Here is a 25,720-nt window from a genome sequence, read left to right on the forward strand (position 1 = left end):
ACAGAGGATGGCACTCACAGAGCCCACGACAGCAGAGCTGTTGTATTTTTTAAGGATTTATTTATGCATACAAAAGCTGGGGTACAGGCCAGAGTTGTGGGGGGTGAGAGGATTCACCAGAGACAGAGTGGGGAGCAGAACAGGCAGATGTCCTGAAACACACTGCTGAGGGGAGCAGCGGGCGAGACAGGAGAGTTCTGCTGTGCCATGTGGATCAGCTCCCTGACCTGGGATCGAATTCGTGCTCCAGATAGCTTCATAGTGCTGCGTCTTAACCCCTTGCACCACTAAGGAGGTCCCTCTGCCACAATATTTTGACAGATTTTTCTCCTTCAGCTTGTAGGTTATGGTTTACAGGTCTCACCATCAAGCAGCCTCATCAGAGCTTGAGCTCGAGCCTGCTACAGGGCAGTAGTAGATAAGTCAGTTGAGAAAACCGTAGGAAATTTTCTACGTGTTTTTGTTTTGCTCCATCTGTTCATTTTTATCTTGAGTAATTTCATTAGTTCGGTGGCTGCTAGGAATTTGTCATCTTTAAAACACTGCTGTAAAGTTTGACTAATTTGCCTAATAAAAATACACTTTACAATGGAAAGATATGTTATGATCAATGGATAGATATTTCTTACAGAAATATTTTCTTTTTAAGAAGTCTAAAAAGATTACGTAATTTGTTTAAATTTCACTAAACCTACATTGAAAGCTCCTAGGTTAGTTAAGCAAAGGCACCCTGCATAGGTTTTAACTGAGGCCACGTTTTCATATCCTTTGCTGTACACACATCCTGGCTAAGTCCCTCTGTGGGACCAAACATCTGATTACTAACTCAGGGGCAGGTAGATTGTAGGTTAAATGAAGATTGCTCAGGCTTTTGCACTGCTGGCCTCTGTGGCTATCACCTGTGGCCTTGAATGCAAGAGGTGCTTGGGGTATGCATGCCTGATGCATGCCTGGTGGTGGATACCTGGAGTGTGGTGTGGATATGAGTAAATGGGCCTGCCTGATCCTGGAGGCTGAGCATGTAAGGATGGTGTCACAGAGGACAGTGTGGGGCAGAGGACAGTGGCAGAGTCCAGTAGAGACCACAAGAGAATACCAGAGAGCCCAGAGAGAGTAAAGATTTGCCAGGGCTGGGAGGCCTGCCAGTCTCCTGGCCCCTCAGCCTCCCTGCCTGTCCTGCACCTGGTTGCCTCACTACAAATGGTGTAGAAAGATCATTAAAAGCCTGAAAAAGCCACCGAGGGCTCCAGGATTCCCCTTTACCGCCTGCCTGGATCCAGAGACCTGCACTGTGCCTTGCTGGCATAACATAGATATAAGGAACTTTCGAAGTATGGATGCTAACATAAACCTACAAGCACAGAACAGATTAAAACAAATAGCATCTTGGCTTTAATCAGTTTCTTAATAGAACAGTTCCCCAAATACAGCCCCCTGCCTTCCACGTGTCTCACATCCTCGCCTGTTTTATGATTCATCACACTGCAAATATTTCTATTTTGCGTTTCTCTCTGCCTCTTTTAACAACCTACAATAAAACCAAACTCAAATCTTTGAGAAAGAGGAGGCCTTAGGGCTACCTGAGCATTGGTGGCTAAAGCTTCCCAGACGGGGTTTTCTATTCTCTCCTTCAATAGCTCCAGCTCTAGGCAACACCCTTCTCCCCTGGGCCTTTGGTTAGTATCTGCTTCCAATATCAATTCTCTGTGCAGGTTTTCCCAGGCAGGAACTGATACTATTCTCTTTCCACATCCCAACCCCACTGAAGTCGATACCATTTGCTTACTCCCCAAACCTTTCATTTCTAGTATAGGATGGGTTAGCCCTAAAATTTTTAATCAGCTCCTTTTCCGAGTCCCAGAATTCCCAGCACACAACAGGTGCTCAATTATTTTTTATTTTATTTTTTAAAAGATTTATTTATTTATTTATACAAGCACTGGGTACAATCAAAAGCACAGGAGGGTGAGAGAATTCACCAGAGCCAGAGTGGGGAACAGAACAGGCAGACTGATGAAAGACACTGCTGAGGGGAGCAGCGGGCATGGCAGGAGAGGTCTGTCGCGCAATGTGGGACCCTCACCAGTGGCTGGGGATCGAACCTGTGCTGCAGAGGCTGGGGGCAGCTTCGCAGACCAACCAACGCTCAACTGCTGTGCCACTGGGGGAGGCCCGGTGCTCAATTATTAACTCCTGATTCATTGTACAGATATTTAAAAACTCTCAAGAGCTGAACTTTAGAAAGAAGGTTTCTAACTTTCAAATTAGGGCTTCATGTGATGTTTCTGACCAAATAGCCAGATGAGAATTTTATCTTGTTAATCACACATTAGATAGAAGGCTACAGTTCATTAGCATTTGAAGTGATAATTGTATAATTTATACATCATTTAGAGACTCCTGCAGAGAGAAAAGTGCTGTATGCAACGGGAAATGACATTTCAGAGAAATTTCGGTAAAATCTCCCAAGTTCACAGGAGAGAGCTCATCCTTTTAAATTTCTCATGCTCTTCTTATTCTCTGTGCAGACTCAGTCTACTTTGGCTTGCCTGAAACACTCTTTCCTGTTAGTAATGCTAGCATCTTAAAATTTCATGAAAGATGCAAAAATTGAATCTTTGGCAGTCCAAAAGTTCAGAGAAACACATCAATTTTGTTTGACTGATTTTCAAATAATCTCATTGGTACAGAAATCGGGTTACTTCTTTATAGACCTGAAAACAGAACTATGCCTAAAGATTAATCATGTGTAGATCATTAACTCTCAGATTCCTTTCCAATCTAAGATCCAGCATTAGAAGAAAATAACTTTGGTAAGTCACCCATTATTTGTCAAGTTTCCAAAAGTCGTGCTGACACTGTGAAAGCTGCTGAAAACAGGCTAATGGAGGCTGCTGCTTGGAAGCTCCACTAGGGAAACCCACTGGGGCAGGGTGGTCCTCCTTGCTTCTCACACACCAGTTAAGAGCTCATGGAATTCAAGGAATGTGTTAGTAAAATCTCTGAGGGCTGCCACCCCCAGAGGATGCAATGAAGCAGAAACTAATGTAAGGGACAAGGAAGATCACCCTCCTATTGAGATCATTAAAAACAGTGAAATTCCCCCAAAGAATTGAAAACAGGTACTCAAACAAGTACCTGTGGGTCTGTAGGCAGCCCTGTTCAATAAGAGCCAAGTGGGAGAACCAGCCCAGTGTCCAGCAAGAGATAATGGAATATTATTCAGCCATAAAAGGAGTAAAGTACTGATGCATGCTTTGAGGTGGATGAGCTTGAAAATATGATGTTAAGTGAAAGAAGCCAGACACCAAATGTCACAGATCATATGATTCCATTTATCGGAACTATCCAGAACAGATAAATCCACTGGGACCGAGTGCAGCTGGTGGTTGCCAGGGGCTGCGGGGAGGTGGGAATGGGGAGAAACTGTTTAATGGGAGAAAAGTTTTACTTTGGAATGATGGAAATGTTCTGGAACTAGTTAGAAATGGTGGTTGCACAACACTCTGAATGTACTGAATGGTACTCAAATGTTCCCTTTAAAATGGCTTAAAAAGTAAAAACAATGACAGAGAAATAAAAACAATGAACTCAAGTCTTGAAACCAGACTCTTGCTCCTCAAATCCTCTGCACGTGCCGTCCTCTTACCTTGCACACCATGGCCGTCTTCGCTCCAAGCCGAGCAGCTTGCACACACTGGTTGGCGCCTTTCCCTCCAAAGCCAATAAAAAACTTATGTCCATGGATGGTTTCTCCCACTTTTGGCAAACGAGAAGTAAGACTACCAGAATTTAAAAAGAGGAGAAAAAAATGCACATTGGTAACTGCATTAAATTTAAGTTCGGAGGGCCTCCCCGGTGGCGCAGCGGTTGAGCGCTGGGTTGCGAAGCTCCCTGCACCCTCCGCAGCCCTGGTTCGAGCCCCGGCTGCTCCCCGGCCACCAGAGGAGGGTCCCACATGGCCCGCAGACCTCTCCCGCCGCCCGCTGCTCCCCTCAGCAGTGTACTTCGGTCCTTCTGCCTGCTCTGCTCCCTGCTCTGGCTCTGGTGAATTCTCTCACCCTCCCGCGCTTCTGACTGTACCCAGTGCTTGCATAAATAAATAAATAAATAAATAAATATTAAAAAAATTAAGTTCGGAAAAGACAGGGAACATTATCTAAAAAAGCTCTGGTCTCAGCTATCATAAACGCATGCAGATGCGGGGAGAAGACCTTTTCCTTTAGGAAGTACTTTCAGTAATTGGCATCATTGTCAAGAACACATCTCCTCTCTCCACCAGCACCCTGCGGTGGCTTCCCTTCCGATGACTGAAGGGAAAGATGGGGTCCAGTTGCTCTGCACCACGGTACTCTTGGGTGCCTGCTTCCCTTGGAAGTCACATCTGGCTCCCCCTTCTGCCAGCACAGAGCTTTATTCACACTTAATAATAAATGGGACACTTACTAGATGGGACCAAGTTAAGGAGTCTTTCTGTCCGGTTGTATCTGGGCATTTCACAAGAGCAGGAGGTATACCGGGATTCTAGTAACCATGTTGTGGACCTAAGGGAAAGCGGGAAGTTGCCATTACAGGCACTCAAGAATCTAATTTGTTTTCTTGAGGGTGGGGGTGGGGGTGAGGCATGGGTATTTAGATGATAGGATCAGATTTTAGCCCTAGTCCATCCTATATGCTACCCACTGCAGCGTTGACCCACAGAGTACATCATTTTTTTTAAATGGATCCCAAAGAGCTAAGTTTCAATTTTAACCTCAAAAAATTCCAAACAGGGACCTCCCTGGTGCTGCAAGGGGTTAAGACGCAGGCACTAGGAAGCTATTCTCAGTCATTGCAGCACAAGTTTGATCCCCAGCCAGGGAGGTGACCCACATGGCACAACAGACCTCTCCTGTCTCACCCACTGCTCCCCACAGCAGTGTATTTCAGTCAGTCTACCTGTTCTGTTCCCCACTCTGTCTCTGGTGAATCCTCTCACCCCCTTGCACCTCTGGCCTGTACCCCAGTTCTTGTATGCATAAATATTTTTTAAAAAATTCCAAACATAAAACTTGAGAAAATAGAATACTGTCTTCCCCTACCCCCATGCACCCATCACAACAGACTCAACTATTGTCAGCACACAGCCAACCTGTTTCAATCTACACCTTTATCAATTTCTCCAAGCGTGAAAGTTCTTTACTGCATGTTACTGCCTAGTGAGCACAGTACTAGATGGGGCAAACTAAACTAGAAGTCTAAGGTTTGCTCCAGGATATGGTTTTCGTAAAATCCAAGGTGAAAGATGTGAGGAAACAACAACTGAAGGACAGAAGGAGAGTAACTTACTTTAAAATGGAAAGGGAGTTCTGGGCAGAGGGGCACGTGAAAAAGATGAGGTCCTTGGCACAAGGACTGGCTGACAGGCTGCAATGAAGCAGGACAAGGGCCAGATGGAGAGAGGGCAGGTGTGTCCAAAAGGTGAACTAACTTTAGACAGGAAAGAGAGGCCAACAGGTAAGTTCACAGCAGAGAGTGGACTGAGGACCTACTCTGTTTTAGCAGGTTAGAAGTTGTTAATTTTTCACATACACTGTGATCTATCTGAACCAGCATTTTAGGATTAATCAGAGCATCAGAACAATGCCAGTTCTTACAGGTCACTAACAGCCTGTGTGCCATGGGGTGACATGACTGATGCCAAGAACACTTTGCTGATCATGTCAATCAAGCCCAGGTTCGACCTGTGAACCTCCTTTAGGTAGTTCTAAAAGTCTCCATCAACTGGGCTAAACGACTCCACTTCCTTGCCGCATACTGTCAAATATGGTTATTTGAGATTCAAAAGAGACTCATCAATAATTTGAAAACATCCCACTCCACTCCTCCCCTTTTCAATTCTATTTTTATCTCGGATTCTAAATGCATTTATAGTACTGATGAAAAAAATATACATCTACAAGGTTCACTTCTGAAAAAGGTACTCAATCAAGAGAAAAATGGTTTTAATGTAATGTTATTATCCTGTCATTTAATTTAGCAATGACAAGTGATGATGAGATTTTGATTTGCATCAGAAATCTTAAACATTTTAGGATTCTGTTATGAACAGGCAATGATGAGTAATCTGTGTGATTGAGTAACTATGTGAATTCTTGGCTTATGGATGCTGCAACAAACAACATTCAGAACAACCTTAAAAAGAAAAAGGACCCAGTGTGGCTAAAAACAGACCTATTAATTAGAAGACAGTCACTAAAGAAACTTACGGTTTCCACTGTATTTATATTTAGATCTGGGTCACCATTCATTGGTTTGAATTAAGTCTATTTTTTATTATCAACGTTGGAAAAATCATGAAAAATATATGATCAGATTATTATTGGGATGTATAAGTATGTGGGAGAGCAGTGAAATCGGGGTACAGCATGCAAGTGTTTGATGTGGGAGCAGATGGCTGGAATTTAAGCTCGTTTCTAAACAACATATATTAACAGAAGCACTGTTCTAATTTAGAGATCACTGAAATCCGTCACTGCTTTGGAATTCTACTATTTTCTTTTCTTTTCCTTCTGCATCTCTCCCTTCTTCTTGTTTCTTTCTTCCCTCAAGTGTAGACTTTCTCTACATGAGGAAATGACCCAATTCTTACATGTTCTCCATTTTTTTCCATATTGCTGCACTCTTAGCAAAGAGTTAACATATTTGTGGACTGAATGAATCTACAAGTCTCCCCTCGATGCTAAAGACAGCAGAAAACGCTACCCAAAAATCTGACTGAAGGAGTTCAGAACGTTCTACCTGCTGCTTTGTTATAGTGACTGTTGTGAGTTGTAGGTATATGAAAAATAGCAAATGCAGGCAGAGACTGTCTCTGAACTCTGCTTATCTGATTAAAGAAAGATCATCAAAAAGAAATTTAATTGTCATAAGTCCCCTCCCCAGGAGTTTCATCAACCAGAGAGGATTGACTCTTGTCACGGAGAAGACTAGAAGTTGACACCACACCCAAACTTTGTCATAAAATGTCATATCTCCCATCTATTCTTCTAAGGACCCGTTCATTCATGTTTCCTAAAAATCATTTACTCTTCCCTAAAAGGCCTGCCTTGCCCCTCCCCTTTCCAGACTAAAATGATATTTAATCCTGAACTGTAAGTCACTTTGGGGAGTAATTCATTTTTCCCCGGGTACCGCCCATGTATACGCGAGGGATACATATTCATAAGCTTCTGTTTTTTTCCTCTTGTTTATGTCTTTTACTCTAGGGGCTTTAGCGAAGAACTCCAAAGGTTAGAGGGAAAATTAGTTATTCCTTCTCCCCAGCTCCTTTTGCTCCTCTCTATGGCATCCATTCTTACTTCTATACGCAAAAGCTGTAGCTGGAACCCAAACTGTCTTCCCTTCATTCATGCATTAATCCAACAAATGTTCAACCACTGTTTCCCATGTTCCTCCCTCAGGGCCAGATCAACTTGCCGATAATATGATCAGGCCTAACTGATGCAAGAAATACACATGTGAAAAGGCATGTCACAGAACAAGGAGGACAGTATCCTGATTTATGTGTTTTAAGAGGAAAAAAGATGTATGTGTAAGTTCTCCTATGCTATGTAAATACAAAGAAAAAGAATGTTAATGACAAGTAGCCACAAGAGGGGTGGAGAGCAAGAATTCATGCTTTACCTATATACTTAGGCGTGGAAGTACATGGAACAGTCTATGCTCGCTATTGCCCACAAATTCTTCTGGCCTCCCTGCATCATTTCCCAGCCACCGGTTCTTTCTGGGCTCCAGCTGGTTTCTTGCAGGTGCAACCGACCAATGTCCTTGCATCTGTCCCTCTCTTGCCCAGTGTCACTCTTCCCATTCCAGAGTCTGTCTCTTTGCTATGGTCCTTCGGTCTGTCCTGCAGGATCAGGCGCCCAGCTGCCCTTAGCAGTAGGCAACATGAACATGGCAAGCACCTGTGTTGGCTCTTCCTGCTTCCCCCTCCAGCTCCCCGGCTCCCGCTCCCTGGTTTCAGTCCCGCACAGTGTGTGGGCCCTAGTCTTTATCTTAGTCTGTTTCCTGTTGAACCCACACCAAGACAGTTTTTTGTTTTCTTTTTTGTATTTCTGAAAAAGGAAATGAATTGGAGAATGGAGACTAGAGTGAACGAATAGAAAGCTGCCTCCAAAAGGGCAGAAGTATTTCCAAGTATACATCCCAACTGACTTTGATTTAGGCTTTCTTATCGTTTTTACTTATTAAAATCATGGAATTAAGGCCAGGTTCAAAAAACAGGATCTGTATGAAGCACTAGTCCCTGGGTGAAAGCATTACTGGGATTTGCCCAATTCAAGATAAATTAAAGCACTCAAAAAGAAGAGCAGTACACATAGAAATTCGTTGTTGTCTCTTAAAGATCAGTGTACATTTCTGAACGAGAGAGAAAATGAGGCATACGAAAAACATTTGCGTTTAAAACAAATAAGTAGCTTTAAACATGTCATGACATTTTTGTAAGTTAGAGAGAAGGAAACACCTAAAGCTGTTCAGATGGTCCCACGGTTTTCTCTGCCACAAGCGGCCACGTGGTTTGAGCTGGGAGTGCAGGCAGGAGGCCTGAGCCATTTACTGATTCTATTACCTTTGACAGCTTTCCCCTCTTTGAACCAGCTTCTTCTCTTGCAAAACAGGTTTAATAATACTTGTCAACTCCTTCAATGCCTGGGTTTTGTGCTCTGAGTTATTTCACTGACAGGTGTTATCAGAACAACTTATCAATTGCTTTTAACTTCTTGACAATGATGTGCTTGTTACAGATTCTCAGAGATGATTCATATCAAAGGAAGGAATGACTTGGTGAAAAAGGAATAAGTCTTTCAACCAAAGAGGTCATCCTAACACTGGTTACGGCCAAGGAGGATGTTGCTTTTCTGGCTTTTGCATTTGAGCCTTGCTTCTGGCTGCAAACTTCCGCCACACCGCAAGCTCCTGTAAGAGGGGTTGTACTACGAGTCATTACCCAACTGCAAACATTACTCTCATTTAGTATTCCTGCTGCCTGTATTTTTCAACCTTATCTGTTCTTTTTGGCATTTGTGTATGCCACGGTTCGGGGGGGGGGGGGGAAGAGTGATTTCTGAATCGAGTTAGTGATGGTTATTTCTCCCCTGTAAAAAGCACCTGACTTCTCAACTAAGACTTTATTCTGTGGTTCCTAACCCTAAATGTGCAGACAAATCTATTTTAAGGGAATGAAACATGAATTATGCCTCAAACAGTCCTTAACTTATTTCGATTTCTGACCTGTACTTTTTCCTAGTTAACACATCTGGCTAAAAAGCCATTTTGTCTGAAGACACAGCTACTCTTGAATTTACAGATGAGACCAACTATACCCTAGCCAGAAGCGGCCAGCCGTTCAGTGTCATACACTGGAGCCTAATTTATTTAAATTTTGTTTATGTGTGAAAAGCTGCGCTAGGCATGAGGAGAGACAACAAAGATGAATGTTAGGGTCTCACCTGGCTTACTTCATTCACATTTCTGCTCAAACGAGGTCTTTCCAGACCACCTACCAGGAGACACCCCCTTCCTGATTTAATTTTCGTTAAGTATTCATTCATTTACTCTGACAAGAAACACCAGGTTTCTGGATCAGAGACAGTCTTTTAATTACTCATAATTGTGTTAGTCCCCATGTCCCAATCCCCCACAGGGTGACATGATGAGAGAAAACCCCAAATAATGAATTTTGGAGCTTCTACAGGACAGCTGACAGCTGCTGCCTCTCCTTCTCTGGGGTGGGAACCGGGAAGAGAGAGTGAGGGGGCTGGCGCTGGATTTACTGACCACTGTTTTGTAATGTAAACAAGTCCTCTCAGGGGAGGGGGGGGGCACTTTCTAGGTTTAAAACCCCTAGAATATAGATAAATGTGTCCAGGAGAGGTCTCTAAATCTCTCTAGAGATCTTTAACTTCCAAGGCTTATTTGCTAGGCAAACATTCTTTAATCCAGGCGTGAGCAATCTTGACTTGGATAGCCCTGGCTGTGCAGAAACGTGAACACCCCCGGGGCACAGCACCTCAAGTTTGTCCACAGCATCACCACTACCTGATATCACAACACTCATTTCCAATTCTCCTTCACCGCTGGTGTTACTAATGACAGCTTTTTTTTTTCCTTCTATTTTTTAAAAAAATGACTGATGTAGGGTTTACAAGAAACATCTTTAAACTATGGATTATTTTCAAGCATTACTATATACCACTTCACTTATAAATGTCGTTTACTTTGCCGTAGCATTCTTCCATTCTCCTTTCTCACCTTTGGTCTCTGACTGTCACACATCTTATTCTGTGCGATATAAACCTTACAACACTTGCTACGCTTTAAAATTTAAATTCTCAGTTGGCCTTTAAAGAAATGAAATGAAGAAAAAGTCTTTGTATTTACCTGTCTATTTACTGTTTCTGGGGCTCTTCATTCCTTTGGGTGGATCTGCATTTCCATCTAGTAACAATTTGGTCCCATCTCAAGAACTTGCTTCAATGTTTATTGTAGAGTAAATTGACAGTGATCGATTCCCTCAGCTACGGCTTTCCTGCCCTCATTTCCCCTTCCCATTTGAGGGGCACAGAATTCTATGTTGACAGTTTATTTTTCAACACTTGATTTAATTTCATATTTTTTCTGGCTTGCATAGTTTCTGACAAGAAGTCTGTAATCAATCCTTCTCCTATTAGATGTAATGTGTGAGTTTTTCCCTCTGGATGTTTTTAAGAGTTTTTGTTTCTAGTTGGTTTGCAGGCATGTTATTACAATATGCTTTGATGTGTTTCAGTTGTTTGTCCTACCTGGGGTTCACTGAAGTTCTTAAGTCTATGTATTTTCATAAAATGCATATCATTTGAAAAATGTGCAGTCATTATTTCTTCCAATATTGTTTGTGCCTCTCCCGTTCTCCTTTTCCTTTTAGACTCCAATTACACAGAGGACAGGCCACATGCTGGTGCAGTCAGTTGGGCTCTGTGCATTTTGTTCAGTCAATTTTTCCTCTATGATTCAATTTAGCTCATCTCTACCTTATGTCTTCAAGTCCACTGATTCCTTTTTTCCATAATGTCCATGCTGCTGCTAAGCACATCCAGGCAATTTTTCATTTCAGATATTGTAGTTTTCGTTTCTTAAACCTTTATTTGGTTCATTTATAACCTTCCACCTTTCTTTTCACTATGCTGTTTTTAAGTCACTGAGCATATTTATAATGTCTTTTAATATCCTTTTAATGTTTCTTTTAACCCTTTTTACTAATTTCACCATCCTTGTCATAGCTGCGTTGGCTCTAATTGACTTATTTTTCACGATTCTTTGCATGTCTACTGATTTTTTTATGTGTCAAATCATATAAATCCTTCACCTTTTACTAATGATTTTTGATTGCATGCTGAACATTGCAAATATTAGATCATCAAGTGTCTTAATTTTGTTGTGTTTTCCAAAGGGGTGAACTTTGTTGTTTTTTCCAGGTGGTTAAGTAATTTGTGGATCTTTCTAACTTCTAGAGGATAATTTTTTAGATCTGTTAGTGTGAGTTCAGACTAGACTTCATTATTGGGCAACTTTACCCCTTCTGTTCTTTGGGGACCTCTGTTCCAGGGGATCCATAATTAATGCCTGTGGCTGGATAGACCTCAACACCTTCAGCTCCAGTATAATTAGTGGGGTATGTCCAACTTAAAGCTCTCTAATAGTTACTTAGTTTTGTGGCGTTTCCTTCCGTGTACGTACAGTTAGTATTTATCAACAGACTAAAGCAACCCCTATGCAGATTTCTGGACCATTTCCCTGATTAACTCCTTCCTCAGCACACTCACTCACAAATTCTAGCCATCTTAGTCTCTTGAAGCTATGAATTCAGTCTTCTTCACTCAGTGATATTGCCAGGCTTTTCTTAGGTCCTCCTCTTTGTCCTGTGACCAGTAATATAACTCTCCAGGACTCACCTTGTTTGTTTACTGTCTCTTCTGGATAAAACCCTGTTGTTCAATATCTGGAAAACCAGTTTCATATATTTTGTTCCACTTTCTAGTTGTTTATGGTGGAAAGGTCGGTGTGGTACTAGTTATTGTAACATGATTAGAAGTAAATATTTTTGAATAAATGGTCTATACTTTAAAAGATACTTTATAGATAGTTGGGATGACAGATACTTAAGCATATAATAAATAATGCAATGAGGTGAGGGCAGGGTAAAAGTGCTGTGCATGACTGCAACCAAAGGAGAAAAGTAAGCCAGTTATTAAACAGGAATATGATGAGAATAATGGGGATACATACAGGTCACATCTTTCTTCATTCTTCCAATGTGGGAAACAGGACAGAGTAGAGAAGGTACAGGGAGAAGCGTATAACTGAACAATGTTAAAAATATACTTAACGGTTAAAATATCATCTAATGGCAGCTAATCTTTTTGAGTAATTATATATATATATAGTATATATACACACACACACACACACACACACACACACACACACACACACACACACACACCTTCTTATTCCCAGCTGAGAAAAGTCCCGGAGAAAGAAGCTTGGATAAGAAGGTGCAAAATGAGCTGATTTTGGAATTAGAAGCTGCAAGAAGGAAGGGCAGGAGAAATGTGTATGTATGAAGGAGTTAGTGAGCAGGGACTGGACAACTGTAGGATGGCATGAGGGTAAATGAGAAAGTCAGGATGAAGAGAGAAAGCAGAAAGAGAACTGCGGAGGCTACGCATTTGTCAAAGTACCTGACAAAACCCTTTTTAATTCATTGAGGAAGACAAGCAAAGTATGAACAGTGACAAATAACCAGTATTTTATTTTCTATGTTGCCAGTTAATTACAGTAAATTTGAAATTCCAAAATGACTTCTGTTACCACATTGTCATTATCTAGGCTACTTCTCCCTGCCATCTGCCAGTGTAGGTTAAAGAAACATAAATGGATTAATTTTATCCAAAGTAAAATATAATTAGAAGGCTAAATCAGCATGAAATAATGTATTCTGGAATAAATTATTAAAAATATTTAACTTGTTTACTATTTTTGGCTTTTGGTGCTCACGCTTTTTGCACATTTTCATCGTCATAAATAATCAAGAACTGATTATATTTGAGCTTCATAATATATTTGTATGGTGGGTCAGGGAAGGGATTATCATCACCTCTGTTTTAGGGAGAAAGTGAGGATTCAAAAAAGAATTACAGAGCTGTTAGGGGGCTGAGTCTGAATTTTAATTCAGGGCTTCTGACTGACTCCATTACTGTGGTCTATTACCTCACGAGGCTACTTTCTTCAACACTAGCTGTCTCTCAATTTTGATTATAATACTGGACTTTCAACAGATATAACAAATATTTGCTTAACATTGTTCACATAAGAGCATAAAACATAACAAACTTCACACTTAAAAAAAAAAAATAACCCACAATCCTACAGTTCATTCCATCCCTTTTCTTCTTTCCACTCTAGCATTATGTGACGGCAGGGAGGAAAGGGGGGGACTCCACTGTAATGTCACAATAGATTATTGTTCATTCTTAAAATATTAATTGTATTTCATATCTTTTTGCATATGCTATTTCCAGTCATGGAAAGTTCTTTCTTTGCTTCTGTGCTGAGTTAGTTCACAGGCAGAGGTTACTTCCTCTAGAAGGCCTAAGGTAGCCTGTCCCGTGTGTTAGCTGCCCTGCCTCTGAGCTCCAACAGTCTGTGCGTGTTCCTGTCAGAGCACGTATTGTTTCTGGGTTGCTACTGCCTGAGCCTGGGTCTGCACACCCCGTGTATCTAATACGTATTTGTTAAAATAGTTAATACACTAATGGTACCAGAGGCCATTTCTTGAGTGCTTACCATAAAATAAATACCACACTTGGTATGCTATGACCACTAAATCATTTAATCCTTGCAATAACTCAGTGGGAAAGTTATTATTATTTTCATCTCTGATTCACATATAAGAAGAATGAGAATTAGATTTAAAAAACACAGGCATGCAAGTTCACCCAGTAGACCATGGCAGAGCTGGGATTCAAACCAAGGCTGATCTGACATCAAAACCCATGGTATTACTCACATAGGTCTAAACATTCTTAGACCTATTTATATTTCACAGTTTTATAATTTCTTGTAGCAATTTTCTGCAGAACGCCGGAGTTTTGCAAGCTGGACCCAAGATGCTAGGATGGAAAGACCAAATAATGGAACGTAAACCTAAGACCCCTGAGAGCTGGAAACCCAGATTCTTGGATTCAGTGAATCTGCTATTCTCGGCTCCCTGCTCCACTCACTCCGCAGGTGCTTGCTGAGGAACTACCTCCGGCAAGGCACCGTGATCTTTTGAGAGACAAATGCTTAATCCTGATAAGTACAAACAGGATACTAATTTTCTAATTAGCCTTAACTATTTTAGAGAATACCCTACTTTCTTTATGATCTTGACATAATCCCAAAGAACTGTTTATGATTTTTTTTCAAGGTTGACTAAAGGACTTTAAAGTTGGGTTTCTAAAAGATTTTTTTGCATACCACTTGATTGAAAACTTAGGCAGTTGAGAATTTAGATCTGTATTTTCCACTTCAAAAGAAAGTGTTTTAATTTAAAAACAAATACTGCTATCACAGTCTATGGATTATAACATTTTAAAAACCAAGATGTGAAACACAATATGAAGAGGGCACTTGAAAAACCATTGCCCAAACCACTTTCTGCAATACTACAGGAGAAATGCATTTGAAGATATTTTTGACCACAGAGAACACAGTATCTAATATGTGATGTATTGTGGAATCAAACCAAAACCAGAATGAAACAAACACATCCCAAAACAAAAAGTCTCAAATCCAAAACAAATAAAACCCTTAGGTTTCATTTAGAAAACAAGTCAACCACCTAGAAAGATAAGCTGCCCAGATACCCCAAGTCAAGCTAGTCATGTAAGAGTTGTGAAGTGAACAAGGTAGATGGAAACACATTAAATGTTTACAAGATCTTCATTTCACAAAGAAGAGTCTTCAGTCATCCTAAGAACTCTACACAGTATCAGGAAATGCTGTCCTTGAAGATTATATAACAGATGAGTAACTCATTGCAATATAGAAAATACTAAAGTGTTTAAAACTGTTCAACAAGGCAGATTTTGACATAGTGTGTTAACTGTGCAAGAAACACATTAGAATCATCTCACATTCTTCTGGGGGTGACTCATACATTTATTATACTTGCTACGTTCCAGGATCCCATTGAGGTTCTATGGATAAACCTGCCCTCATTGAGCTTACAGTCTAGTGTTAGGATTGTGTGTTCGCTGTCAATAGGGAAGAAGAGTCAGCCTCTTACTTAGGAGGCAACTGTCTTAAGCAGACTCACTTCCTCACTTTCACAGTGTGTAGCTGCAGGCTGAAAACTCACTTTATGGCTCCACTTTCACACTGACATTAGGTCCTTTGCTGCAGAACTCTCTTTATACCAGATGCTTTATATTTGTTTTTTTGCTCTCAATATTCTCATTTAAAATCTTAATGGCTGAGCAATAAGAAAATGGACAAAAAATGTGTACAGGCATCTCACAAAAGAAAAAATAAAAGTTACCAACAAGTATTTGGGGGAAAAAATGCAATCTCACTCCTAATAAAACACGAGATAACAATTTATCACCTTCCAAACTGGCAAACTGTTGCTTAGGATTCTTGGAAATAGGCGTTTCACACATTGCTTGTATATATTTCAAAATAATTTTTTATGCAGGCAAATTGGTAATATACCTAAAAAGTTTAAAAAATATTTCTGACCCAGAAATTCCACCTCTAGGAATTTCCTAAGAAAACAGATAAGTCTAAAAAATAAGTGTTCAAAGAATTTTATCAACTTAATGTTATGCATTTAGGGCACTGGAATCAACAAATGTTGTTTATTTCCAAGTTCACAGAGCATTAGGTGCTGAGTTTCCAAGTCCACAGAGAATTAGGGGTGGTGGAGAATGTGCAGTAAATGAGCACAGATTCCCCCAGTCTCCTCCCACCCCCAAACATACACTTAGACACAACACATATGTGTGTACAATACACACATAACTACATACAAGGACATAAAAGAGGGACTATTAGCAAGAGTGCAAAATAAGAGGGGAAAAAAAAACCTCACATGATAAATTAGAATAGAAAAAAGAGATTTCAATGGGTAAGATGAAGAGTGAACTATTTAAAAAGAAATGTAAGAGACAGAAAGGAAAAGCGGCATAACTGATATGGAAAACAGTATGGCAGTTCCTCAAAACAGTAAACAGAATTACCATATGTCTAGCAATTCCACTTCTGGGTATAGCCCCAAAAGAACTGAAAACAAGGACCTGAACAGGTATGTGCAGATTCATGTTTACTGCATTATTATTTACTATACCCAAATGGTAGAAGCAAACCCAACTTCCCACAGAATAGATACATAAAAAAATGTGTTATACACACACGATGGAATATTATTAAGCCTTAAAAAATGGAAGGAAATTCTGACATATTCTACAACATGGACTAGCCATTTTTCTATTACACTTATGAAATGTGCTTTCTTAAATCTTGAGGCCAGAAATAAACCCACATTTATGTGGACGGTTATGACAAAGGAGCTAAAAGAACACAACAGAGAAAGGAAAGTCTCTTCAACAAATGGTGTTGGGAAAAGCGGATAGTCACATGCAAAAGAATAAAACTAGACCATTGTCTCACACATATACAAAAATTAACTAGAAATGGATTAAAGACTTGGATGATAAGTCTAAGAAGAAAAAGGATAAAACACTCCATGACACTGGCATCAGGGATGTAGTTGAGGACTTGACTCCTACAGCAAGGGAAACAAAAGCTAAAGTAAATAGGAATGTTTGGAATAGAATATCATTATTATTGTTTCCATTCTGTAAATCAGTTACCAATCTTTTTTTTTTTTTTTTAAGATTTATTTATACAGAACCGGGCCTCCCCGGTGGCGCAGAGGTTGAGCGCTGGGTTGCGACGCTGCCCTTGGTCTCTGCAGCGCCGGTTCGATCCCCGGCTGCTCCCCGGCCACTGGGCGAGGGTCCCACATGGCGCGCAGACCTCTCCTGCCGCCCACTGCTCCCCTCAGCAGTGTACTTCGGTCCTTCTGCCTGCTCTGCTCCCCACTCTGGCTCTGGTGAATTCTCTCACGCTCCCGCGCTTCTGACCGTACCCAGTGCTTGTATAAATATATAAAAATAAATCTTTATTTATTTATTTTTTTAAAAGTAAATAGGACTACATAAAACCAAAAAGCTTCTGCACAAAAAAATATTATTAAAACAAAAAGACATCCTACTAAATGGGAGAAAATATTTGCATATCATACATCTGACAGATTTACAAAGAACTCACACAATTCAACAAAAAGAAAATAAGAAACATGTTTAACAAAATACCAATTAAAAAATGAACCTTGAGAGCATGTTGGGAGGTTCTAACACTTGACTCTTTTACTCTTGGCTAAGGAACAGCCTCTCTACTGGTAGAAGGCTGTAATCGATTGGCAAGTCAGTACAATTAAAATAAATAAATAGAGCCTCCTTGGTGGCGCAGGCAGTTGAGCACAGCGCTGTGAAGCTGTCCACAGCCTCTGCAGTGTGGGCTCGATCCCGGCTGGCGAGAATCTCACAAAGCGCGGCAGACCTCTCCTGTCTCGCCTGCTGCTCCCCTCAGCAGTGTATTTCAGTCAGTCTGCCTGTTCTGTTCCCCGCTCTGTCTCTGGTGAATCCTCTCACCCTCCCCTGCATCTGGCCTGTACCCCGGTTCTGTATAAATAAATCTTAAAAAAAAAAAAAAAAGATTGGTAACTGATTTACAGAATGGAAACAATAATAATGATATTCTATTCCTAACATTCTAAAAAAAGTTCACCTATTGTTAGATTTTCATGGAAATCTGTCTTTGGAGGAACGGACTTAATTTTCCACAAGAACAGGCTTCATTTATCTCTAATGTGGAGTTTCAGCGATCAGTGTTGAAGAAGGCAGGCTATGATACAGGTGGGTATTAAGTCATATTTGCATGTTAGATGAACTAATATAAAAAAGTCGTTAGTACACGATTCATAGCAGACTGAAATTGGAGATGAAAAAAACCGGTCAGTGATTGAATTAGTAGTGTCTGGCGCACAGTAATAGAATATGTAAAGTGAGTTGGACTTGGATGCTGTCCAAGAGGGCTTAGTTACTGAAGTACTTTTATTTCTAAAGTGATTCTACGGTATAGGCATGGGTGTCCAAGCTAGTTAAACTTAGAAGTAAAATACAGTGTGAAGATACTATCTTTAGATCTGGAAACTGTAATCCCTTAGTTATTCCTTATCAGCTAATAAACACTTAAAAGAATGCACTCACTGTAAACTCTCAAATGAACAGAGAGGAAAAGAACAATCAATACAGCTGGAGAAAAGGATGGGAAACCTGGGTTCCAGCTTTCATTGTGCCACTAACTACGTGTGTGTGACTTGGGGTGACTCATTTAACTTACCTCATCTGTAAAATGTGGAAAATGAACTGATAGGTTTCAAAGCTCCTCCAAATTCTAAGTATTATAAACCTTTTTGACTATATTTTTAAAACAACCTTTATTTTTTCACAATATAGAATTTCTACCCTTAGGTACAGTCACCAGTTTTCCTACCACCAAGAACCCGCAGTTTTCCACTACAGTCCACTAGGCTCCCCCCCACCCCCCCACCCGCTCTTCTCTCCCCCCTTCTCTCTCCCCTTTTCCCTCCCCCTCCCCTACTGAGTCTCAGATCTATAGACGTTTCCAAAGGTCAGTGTTAAAGTTTGTCTTTGTCTGATCCTTTAGTTTCTCTAGATTCCACATGTAAGTGAAATTTATCTTTTTCCTTCTGGCTTACTTTGCTTAGAACAATCCCTTCCAGTTCCAAGCACATTGCCACAAATGGCATGAACGTTTTGATTGCTGAGTAGTATTCTACTGTGTGTATGGACCACATCTTCTTGATCCACTCACCTGTCTGGGGCATTTAGGTTGTTTCCTTAACTTGGCTACCATAGAGTGCTGCAATAAACATAGGACAGCTAGTTTCCTTTCCAAATAGTGTTTTTGTGCTCTTTGGATACGTACCCAGAATTGCTAGGTCATATGGCAAATCCATTTTTAGTCTTTGGTCCAGCACCTCTTTGACTTTAATCTTAATCACTGTGGTAAGCAGACTATTTCCCCCTTTTCCCCTCAAAACACACACATACCCCCAAATGTCCAAATCCTAATCCCTGAACATAATTGTTACATGGCAAGGGGGAATTAAGGTTGATTATAAGCTACTTTAAAATAAGAATATCCTGAATTATCCAGTTAGGTCCAATGTAATTACAAGGGCTATTATAATGTGGAAGAGGGAGGCAGATGAGTGAGTATCAGTGATAAGACACGAAAAAGACTTGACAGACCATTGTTGGCTTTGAAGGTCGAGGAAGGGGCCATGAACTAAGGAATGTGGGCAGTCTTGAGAAGCTAGAAAAGGCAAGGAAACAGATTTCCTACAGAGCTTCCAGAAAGAAATGCACTCCTTCTGGACACCTAGATTTTAGCCAGAGACTCATCTTAGATTTCTGACAAATTGAACTTGAAGCATTAAATTTGTATTTTTAAGCCAATGTTTGTGGCGATTTGTTACAGCAGCAATAGGAAACTATCATGATATCTAGCAAAGCTGGACTCAAGTTTATCAGTTTTATATAAAAATCTTATATTTCCCAGGTGTTCCATACAAATCAGTCAGAAGTAATCCGAGATCATAAAGACTGTAGGAAAGTAGTGGGAATTTGTGGAGAGAGTCCATAAGGGAATAACATTTTTACTAAAAATTCATGTGAAGTGTAGAAACCTATATATTTTATGAAGGAAAAGAAAATGGCAGGAGAAATTAGAAAGGTTATTCAAAATGTCAGTGTCTCTTACTTCTCTGGATCTCAGTTTACTCCTCTGTAAATGAAGGAATAGGCTAAAACCAAAAATCTCTAAAAATTCTGACAGATGCTAACATGGACCTTTAACACCTTCCCCCAAATTTGAAGAATATTCACTTTAGGAAGTATTATAATTATCTGTAACATCTGAAAGCCCTGAGTTCAATTTAAAAAAGTAGCCATGAATTCTAGCTCTAACTCTCTTATCCAGATAGGATTCATGGGAAAATTGTTTCACTTTCTGACTTTTCTGCCACTTCACCTATAAAAGTATGGTAAAATTTAGCTAGATGCATTTTCTAAGGAATGAACTATTCTAGTTGTGTCAAAGTTCACTGAAGGTTGATTTATGTGACTCAACTTTAAATATTTTGAAGGAACTATTTCTAAAATGAAACACATGTCCTATTTTTATATAAAATTTAATGAGAACCACATTTACCTTTCCTTGAAAAGAGTCATCCCGAGTTACGTCAATCACTCTGGTGGGCAGTAAGACAGTGACACTTAGTCAGCAAACTATGGCTGGCAGGCTGCTTTAGTAAAGCTCAGTCAATAAGAACAGTTATTACATTTTTAAAAGGTTGTTAAAAAAATCTGACATAGACCACAGGTGGCCTGCAAAGCCTAAAATATTCACTATTTGGCCCTTTACAGAAAGGTTTGCTGACTCTAGCTCTAGAAAAGCTTGTGTAGGCCTTTTCACTGAATGTTCTCAACCAGACTGAAAACCGAATGCTGGGTCACTAAAGGAAGCAAGTGTGTCTTGGCACAGTGTCTGCAAAGGTGGTAGCTCAAATATTTGTGGAAAAATAAAAGGCTTCTGGCATTTACAAATTCTTTTGCTGCTTACCATCATACACCCTTCTACTCACTTTCAGGTTTCTGGCAATCACTGCACCTGCCCCTAACCGTCTCCTTTCTTTTCCACTCTCCCACAGTTTGGAAATTTGGTAACCTAGCTCATAACTATTTTTAGCAATTGGTTATGTGAAACCCTAGAATTATTTTCTAAGTAAAACACAGCTGGTTTGGTGACTTTGATTGCTTTATGGCCAATTTATTATTTATTTCCAGATGCGCTGATATTCTTTGGAAAAGCAAGGTTGTGGGACAAATGCAGAACCAATTTTATTTTTGTTAAAAACAGCACTGTATCTTAAAACTATTCACCTAAGTATTAAACTGAAGCAATCTTAATGGTAGGATTTTCTTGGACGACTAGGAAAAAAAGTAGAATACTTTGTATGAAGAGGAAAACCACTTTTATGTAAAAAAGATAAATTGGAAGATCGCCTCAACCTCCGATTAGCTGAACGCTCTCCTTTAGTATATTTTCATATTTGATCACCTTTAAAAAATTGTTGCAAGTATTGTGTTTATGTGTTTTTATTTTGTCTAAGATTGGGTTGCCATAAATTAACCCATGGTTACTAGAACACGGAAATACAAGCTGTAAACATGAAATACAGAGCAGGAATGCCAACCACCAACACGGATCGCCTTTTTTTGACCTCTGCTCCAAGCATCTGATAGAAGTTAAAAAAAAAAAAAATACCCAACCTGGATAGTGTTGTGTTTCACTAAACACTTTACTTCCCTTCATCCTCACAACAGCCCTGTGAGGTAGGCACACTCGGGAGTAAATAAAATGGGTCCGTCCCTCGGCCAGGCGGGGAGGGCTCTGCAGCCCGGTCCAGGGAACAGCAGCAGATCCTTGCAGGCGTCCGCAGTACCATCAGCGCTGTCCCTCCCCGCGACAAGCCCAAGATCTGCCTCCTCCCCGGGGAGGGCAGGCTGCAGACGGGGAGAACCCACAGCTCACCCCCCGAGCCAACCAGCACCCCCGGCCCGCCCGCCCGCCGCAGCCTGCGAGCCCCGGCCCCGACTAACCTGACCAGGTCGGTCATGCAGGAGCCCACCACTACCACGGCCGCCACCTGCTCCTGCCACTGCCCGCCGGGTTCCCCGCACGCCGCCATGGCAACCGGAGTGCCCCCACGTAGAGGCTGACCTTTGCCCTAGGCCCGACCCTGTCACCAGAGACGCCGCCCGGCGCTCCCGGCCGACGCGGGCCTTCGACGCCTCTGCGGGTCGCCCACCCGAGTGCCCGAAACGAGCCCGCCCGCCCGCGGCTCCCCCGTCCTCTCAGGCATCGCCTCCCCGCACCGCCTCGCGTTACAGAGCCCTCCCGAGAGTCCCCGACTCGGCGCCGCTCGCCTCCCCGGCGGCAGGCGCGGCGGGAGGAACGTTCAGGCGCGGCCCGGACGCCTCTCCGGGCGCCGCGGGGGCGCGCACGCCGCCCGCTCCGGCCGCCGCGGGGACGGGGCGGGGCGGGACGTCCGGGGGCGCGCACGCATCCGGCCCGCGGTGCGCGCGCAGTCGGTGCGTCGGTCGGGGGCGCGCTCGGGTAACCTGTGCCCCACGTAGTCGCCGGTTACCGATCCGACTAAGTTCCAGGTACCTGGACTGGGGCTGGTGCGGGGAGGTTGGATCCCGAGTCGCACAGGTGGCGCTCAGGCCGTGTTTTAAAGATGCCCACGGGGCTCGCCCCCCACTTCCTATAGAGAAGGCCCCTGTTCCAGAGATGCCCTGTTCATCCCCATCATGCTGGTCCCCTCCAAGCCAGCCCTCGTGGCGAGAGGCTGCTCTTTCTCCCGCTCGCACCCGCCTCCTGGTCCCTGCTGGAGCTCAGCCTCCTTCCCGCCTGATGGGGAGGGGGTTCCCCACAATTGCGAGAAGGGCGAGTGTCCCCTAGAGCGGGGTGGTCATCCTTTCGGTCTGAGCCGACTTGTTTTTATTGAATGTTGCCCCTTGGAGAAATTGCTTCCCCTGTGTAACTTCCCTCGTGCGCTGTATGACGTGGACGTGACGCAGCCGGACGCCACCCCTTTCCGTTCCATGACGTAAGCAGGGCACATGTTTCCGTGTTTGTCATCCCGTCCTAATTGCAAGAAGCTGGACGATGCTTCAGTCGTCTTTGTATTCCCCAGGTCGCGCATCAGAGAACCTTATGTGACCCTGTTTTGGTGCAGCAGACCTCTGCTAAAATTGTATTTCTGCATTTTCTTTCTGTCATCAGTCAAAATCAGGAAATACTAATTGCACAACTAGCATTCAAGGGAGGCCGGCTACCTTAAAATCTTGCATATCTGCGAACTGTTATAGTGTTGGGATGTGTAAAAGCTACCGGGGCAGGGGGCTGATTCCTCCATCTGTGGACCCAACTCAAAAGGACCGCACCGAAGGGCAGTCATCTTTGACTGCTTGGTGATCTCTGATTTGGAGTCATGCCCCCCGCCCCCCCGAAGTCACAACACTTCACTGTTGAAACAGATTTTAACGCTGCATGAAATCTTGAACTGTCAAAAAGTAGTATTATGGAAACAAAGACAAATTCATTGCTTCAGATGTCATTCTAAGGTCATGACAGTTGCTGAATTGGAATGGGTTGTCCTTTTAAGTATAGTTTGGCTTCTGGGACAGCTTTGTTCCTTCAGCATTTGATGAGGGAGTCAGTGGGGCAGCTTTAGCAGTAGGACAGCAGTGGTCTCATTTGTTTCTAGTTTTGAAATAACCATTAGTTTAAATTACGATTTTTTGGTCTGTTCATGTTTTATAAGATGTACCCTTTAAAAAATAGTTTTTACTTTGAATTCCTTTTTTCTTTAGCGATTGAAATTATCAATGTTTGAGAGGAGGATGGGCATAGTGGACTTTGAGGGAGATCTGGATTTGAATTCTGATCTTTCTGTTTGCTCTAGGTTTGTGACTGAACCAGTTTCTTAGTCTTGCTGAGCCTTAGTGTTACTTGTGAAGTGGGAACAATAATGGTGAGAATAGGGGTGTTGGAGGGAAGTAAATGAAATTCTATATAGAGGTGGGTCATATGGTGCCTGATACTGAGTGGGTGTTTAGACTGTCTTGGTTCATTTTCCCCTTTTCATAGAAATGAGAGGCAAAATAATAAGTATCACGGGAAAAAAACATGGGAAAATATCTTGTCATGTAGGTCCTTTTGCATTTTTCCAAGATGAGTATTTCTGTGTTTTGCTTATAATCTAGATAAACATCCTTTTGAGAACTGTGACATCAGTGGATAGAAATAAAGGTGGAAATGTTGCAGAATAGAAAAAAATAGGCTTCAAAACGATGATATGGGTTAGAATACTGTTCAAAGGCAAATTATAAAAGTTTTCCATGTCATCTGTGATGTGTGAATTCTGATGCCTAGGTTACTGTCCAGGCTTGTGAAGATCAACCACAATAATGTATTTGGAAGCTTGTTATAAGTCATAAGATGTGATAAAAATGTTTATAATTTTTATGATTGATAATACACTCAACTAAGATATTTGCTCTTACGTTGTGATGACTTTGCAGTGGTAGAGGGAGGTCACCTGTTAGGTGGTCATAGGAGAAGCTTGTTTTATATTTGCAGAAAGGATGATTCGGGTAAAAAGTAACAAGTGCAAAGGCTTTAACTGCCTCAGGTGCTTCTGGGTGTCATCGCCATATGGTGTCAGGTGCTGTTATTTTTGAAAGTCCTTTCCTTTGTTACCTGAAGTGATTACAACAGGTGCTAGTTTTCAACATTGAGTTTAGCAGGGACCTGTTAGTCCCACATGGCATAATATATGAAAGCTAGAATCAGAACATCTTTTACTTGTAATTGTTAACTTTCAGGAAATTAATTTCCTTTTGATGTGGGATTATCCTTTCAGATTGAGGAAGAAAATGATTGTTTAATTTGACTTATTCACCTTTGAAGGGAGAGGTTTTCATTTAGAAATCTATTAAGAGGAATTCATGTACTCCTCCTCGCAGTCCCATGGGTTTGCAAGTAATTTAGATATGTTTTATTAGTTTTACTTTTGTATTTTCAAGGGTAAGAGCTTTTTAGTACCTTAAAATCAAAGACACTTAGATTCCTGTTGGTTTATGTTGCTTAATATGTGGGTAGAATAGATATGCACCCTCATGATTATTGAGTAGATTTTTGCTTCATTTATTCCTCTACCAAATTTTTTAAGAGCATATTCTCTCTATACCTAAACCTTTCTTTAGCTTTTGCCTCCTTATTCATTTATTTATTAAAAAAATGTTAATGGCTGTTGAGTGAGTGCCATATACTTTCGTTAAACTCTAGGGATTTAGGACATAGGAGAGACATCACTAAGCAGGTATTTTAATACACCGTGGAGGGACAACTATTAAGTGTGGCACATCAGCAATAACAATTGCAGGCAGGTTGTGCTTCTTCTAGAACATGTATAGTATTATCATCAATCAAGTTCTTACTCCTGTGTACACAGAGGGAGGGATTCCTGGTGTATGTATTTTGTGTGCTGGGGGAGAAGACTGTCAGTGAGGGCTTTATAAAGCCACAACTAAAGAAACCTGCCATTTGTGAGATCGAATGGGGTAGCTCCAAGTAGTGTGTGGCAGTGAGGGAACCACTTGGGAAAGGAGGGAGTTGGAGTCCAAGGGTTGCCTCTGATCCCGAAGAGCTGTCAGTGGTTCAGTCTGTCTCCTGAGTAGGTGAGCATCCGGGGATGGTGTCTTCAGAATAATTAGAGGAGGCTGCTACAAAGACTGGACATGAAGTATTCACGCAAGGGCATATTCTGTGTGCTTTGCCACTTTTCAGGAAGCTTGTTTTATCTCGTTCTTTGCATACTCTGTTCATCATTCTTTCCTTCTGCTTTCAGTGGTGATTTGCAAGTCAAGTGAAA

The 25,720-nt window shown here is 41.5% G+C and overlaps 1 protein-coding gene across 1 annotated transcript in view; it reads right to left on the reverse strand.

Annotated features, from left to right (window-relative positions):
* The window catches only part of RBKS (ribokinase), a gene marked incomplete at both ends in the record, with an annotated part of 61,247 nt that extends 39,280 nt beyond the window's left edge, over positions 1 to 21,967 (reverse strand). Inside the window, 3 exons of the mRNA XM_084236027.1 lie at positions 1,264 to 1,351; positions 3,650 to 3,782; positions 21,879 to 21,967. Coding sequence (XP_084092153.1) covers positions 1,264 to 1,351; positions 3,650 to 3,782; positions 21,879 to 21,967 — 310 coding nt within the window. The remainder of the gene's footprint in view (positions 1 to 1,263; positions 1,352 to 3,649; positions 3,783 to 21,878) is intronic.
* Between the last annotated feature and the right edge of the window lie 3,753 nt (positions 21,968 to 25,720).

This window comes from Talpa europaea (genome assembly GCF_964194135.1).
Source record: "Talpa europaea genome assembly, chromosome: 6".
Lineage (NCBI taxonomy): Eukaryota > Metazoa > Chordata > Mammalia > Eulipotyphla > Talpidae > Talpa > Talpa europaea.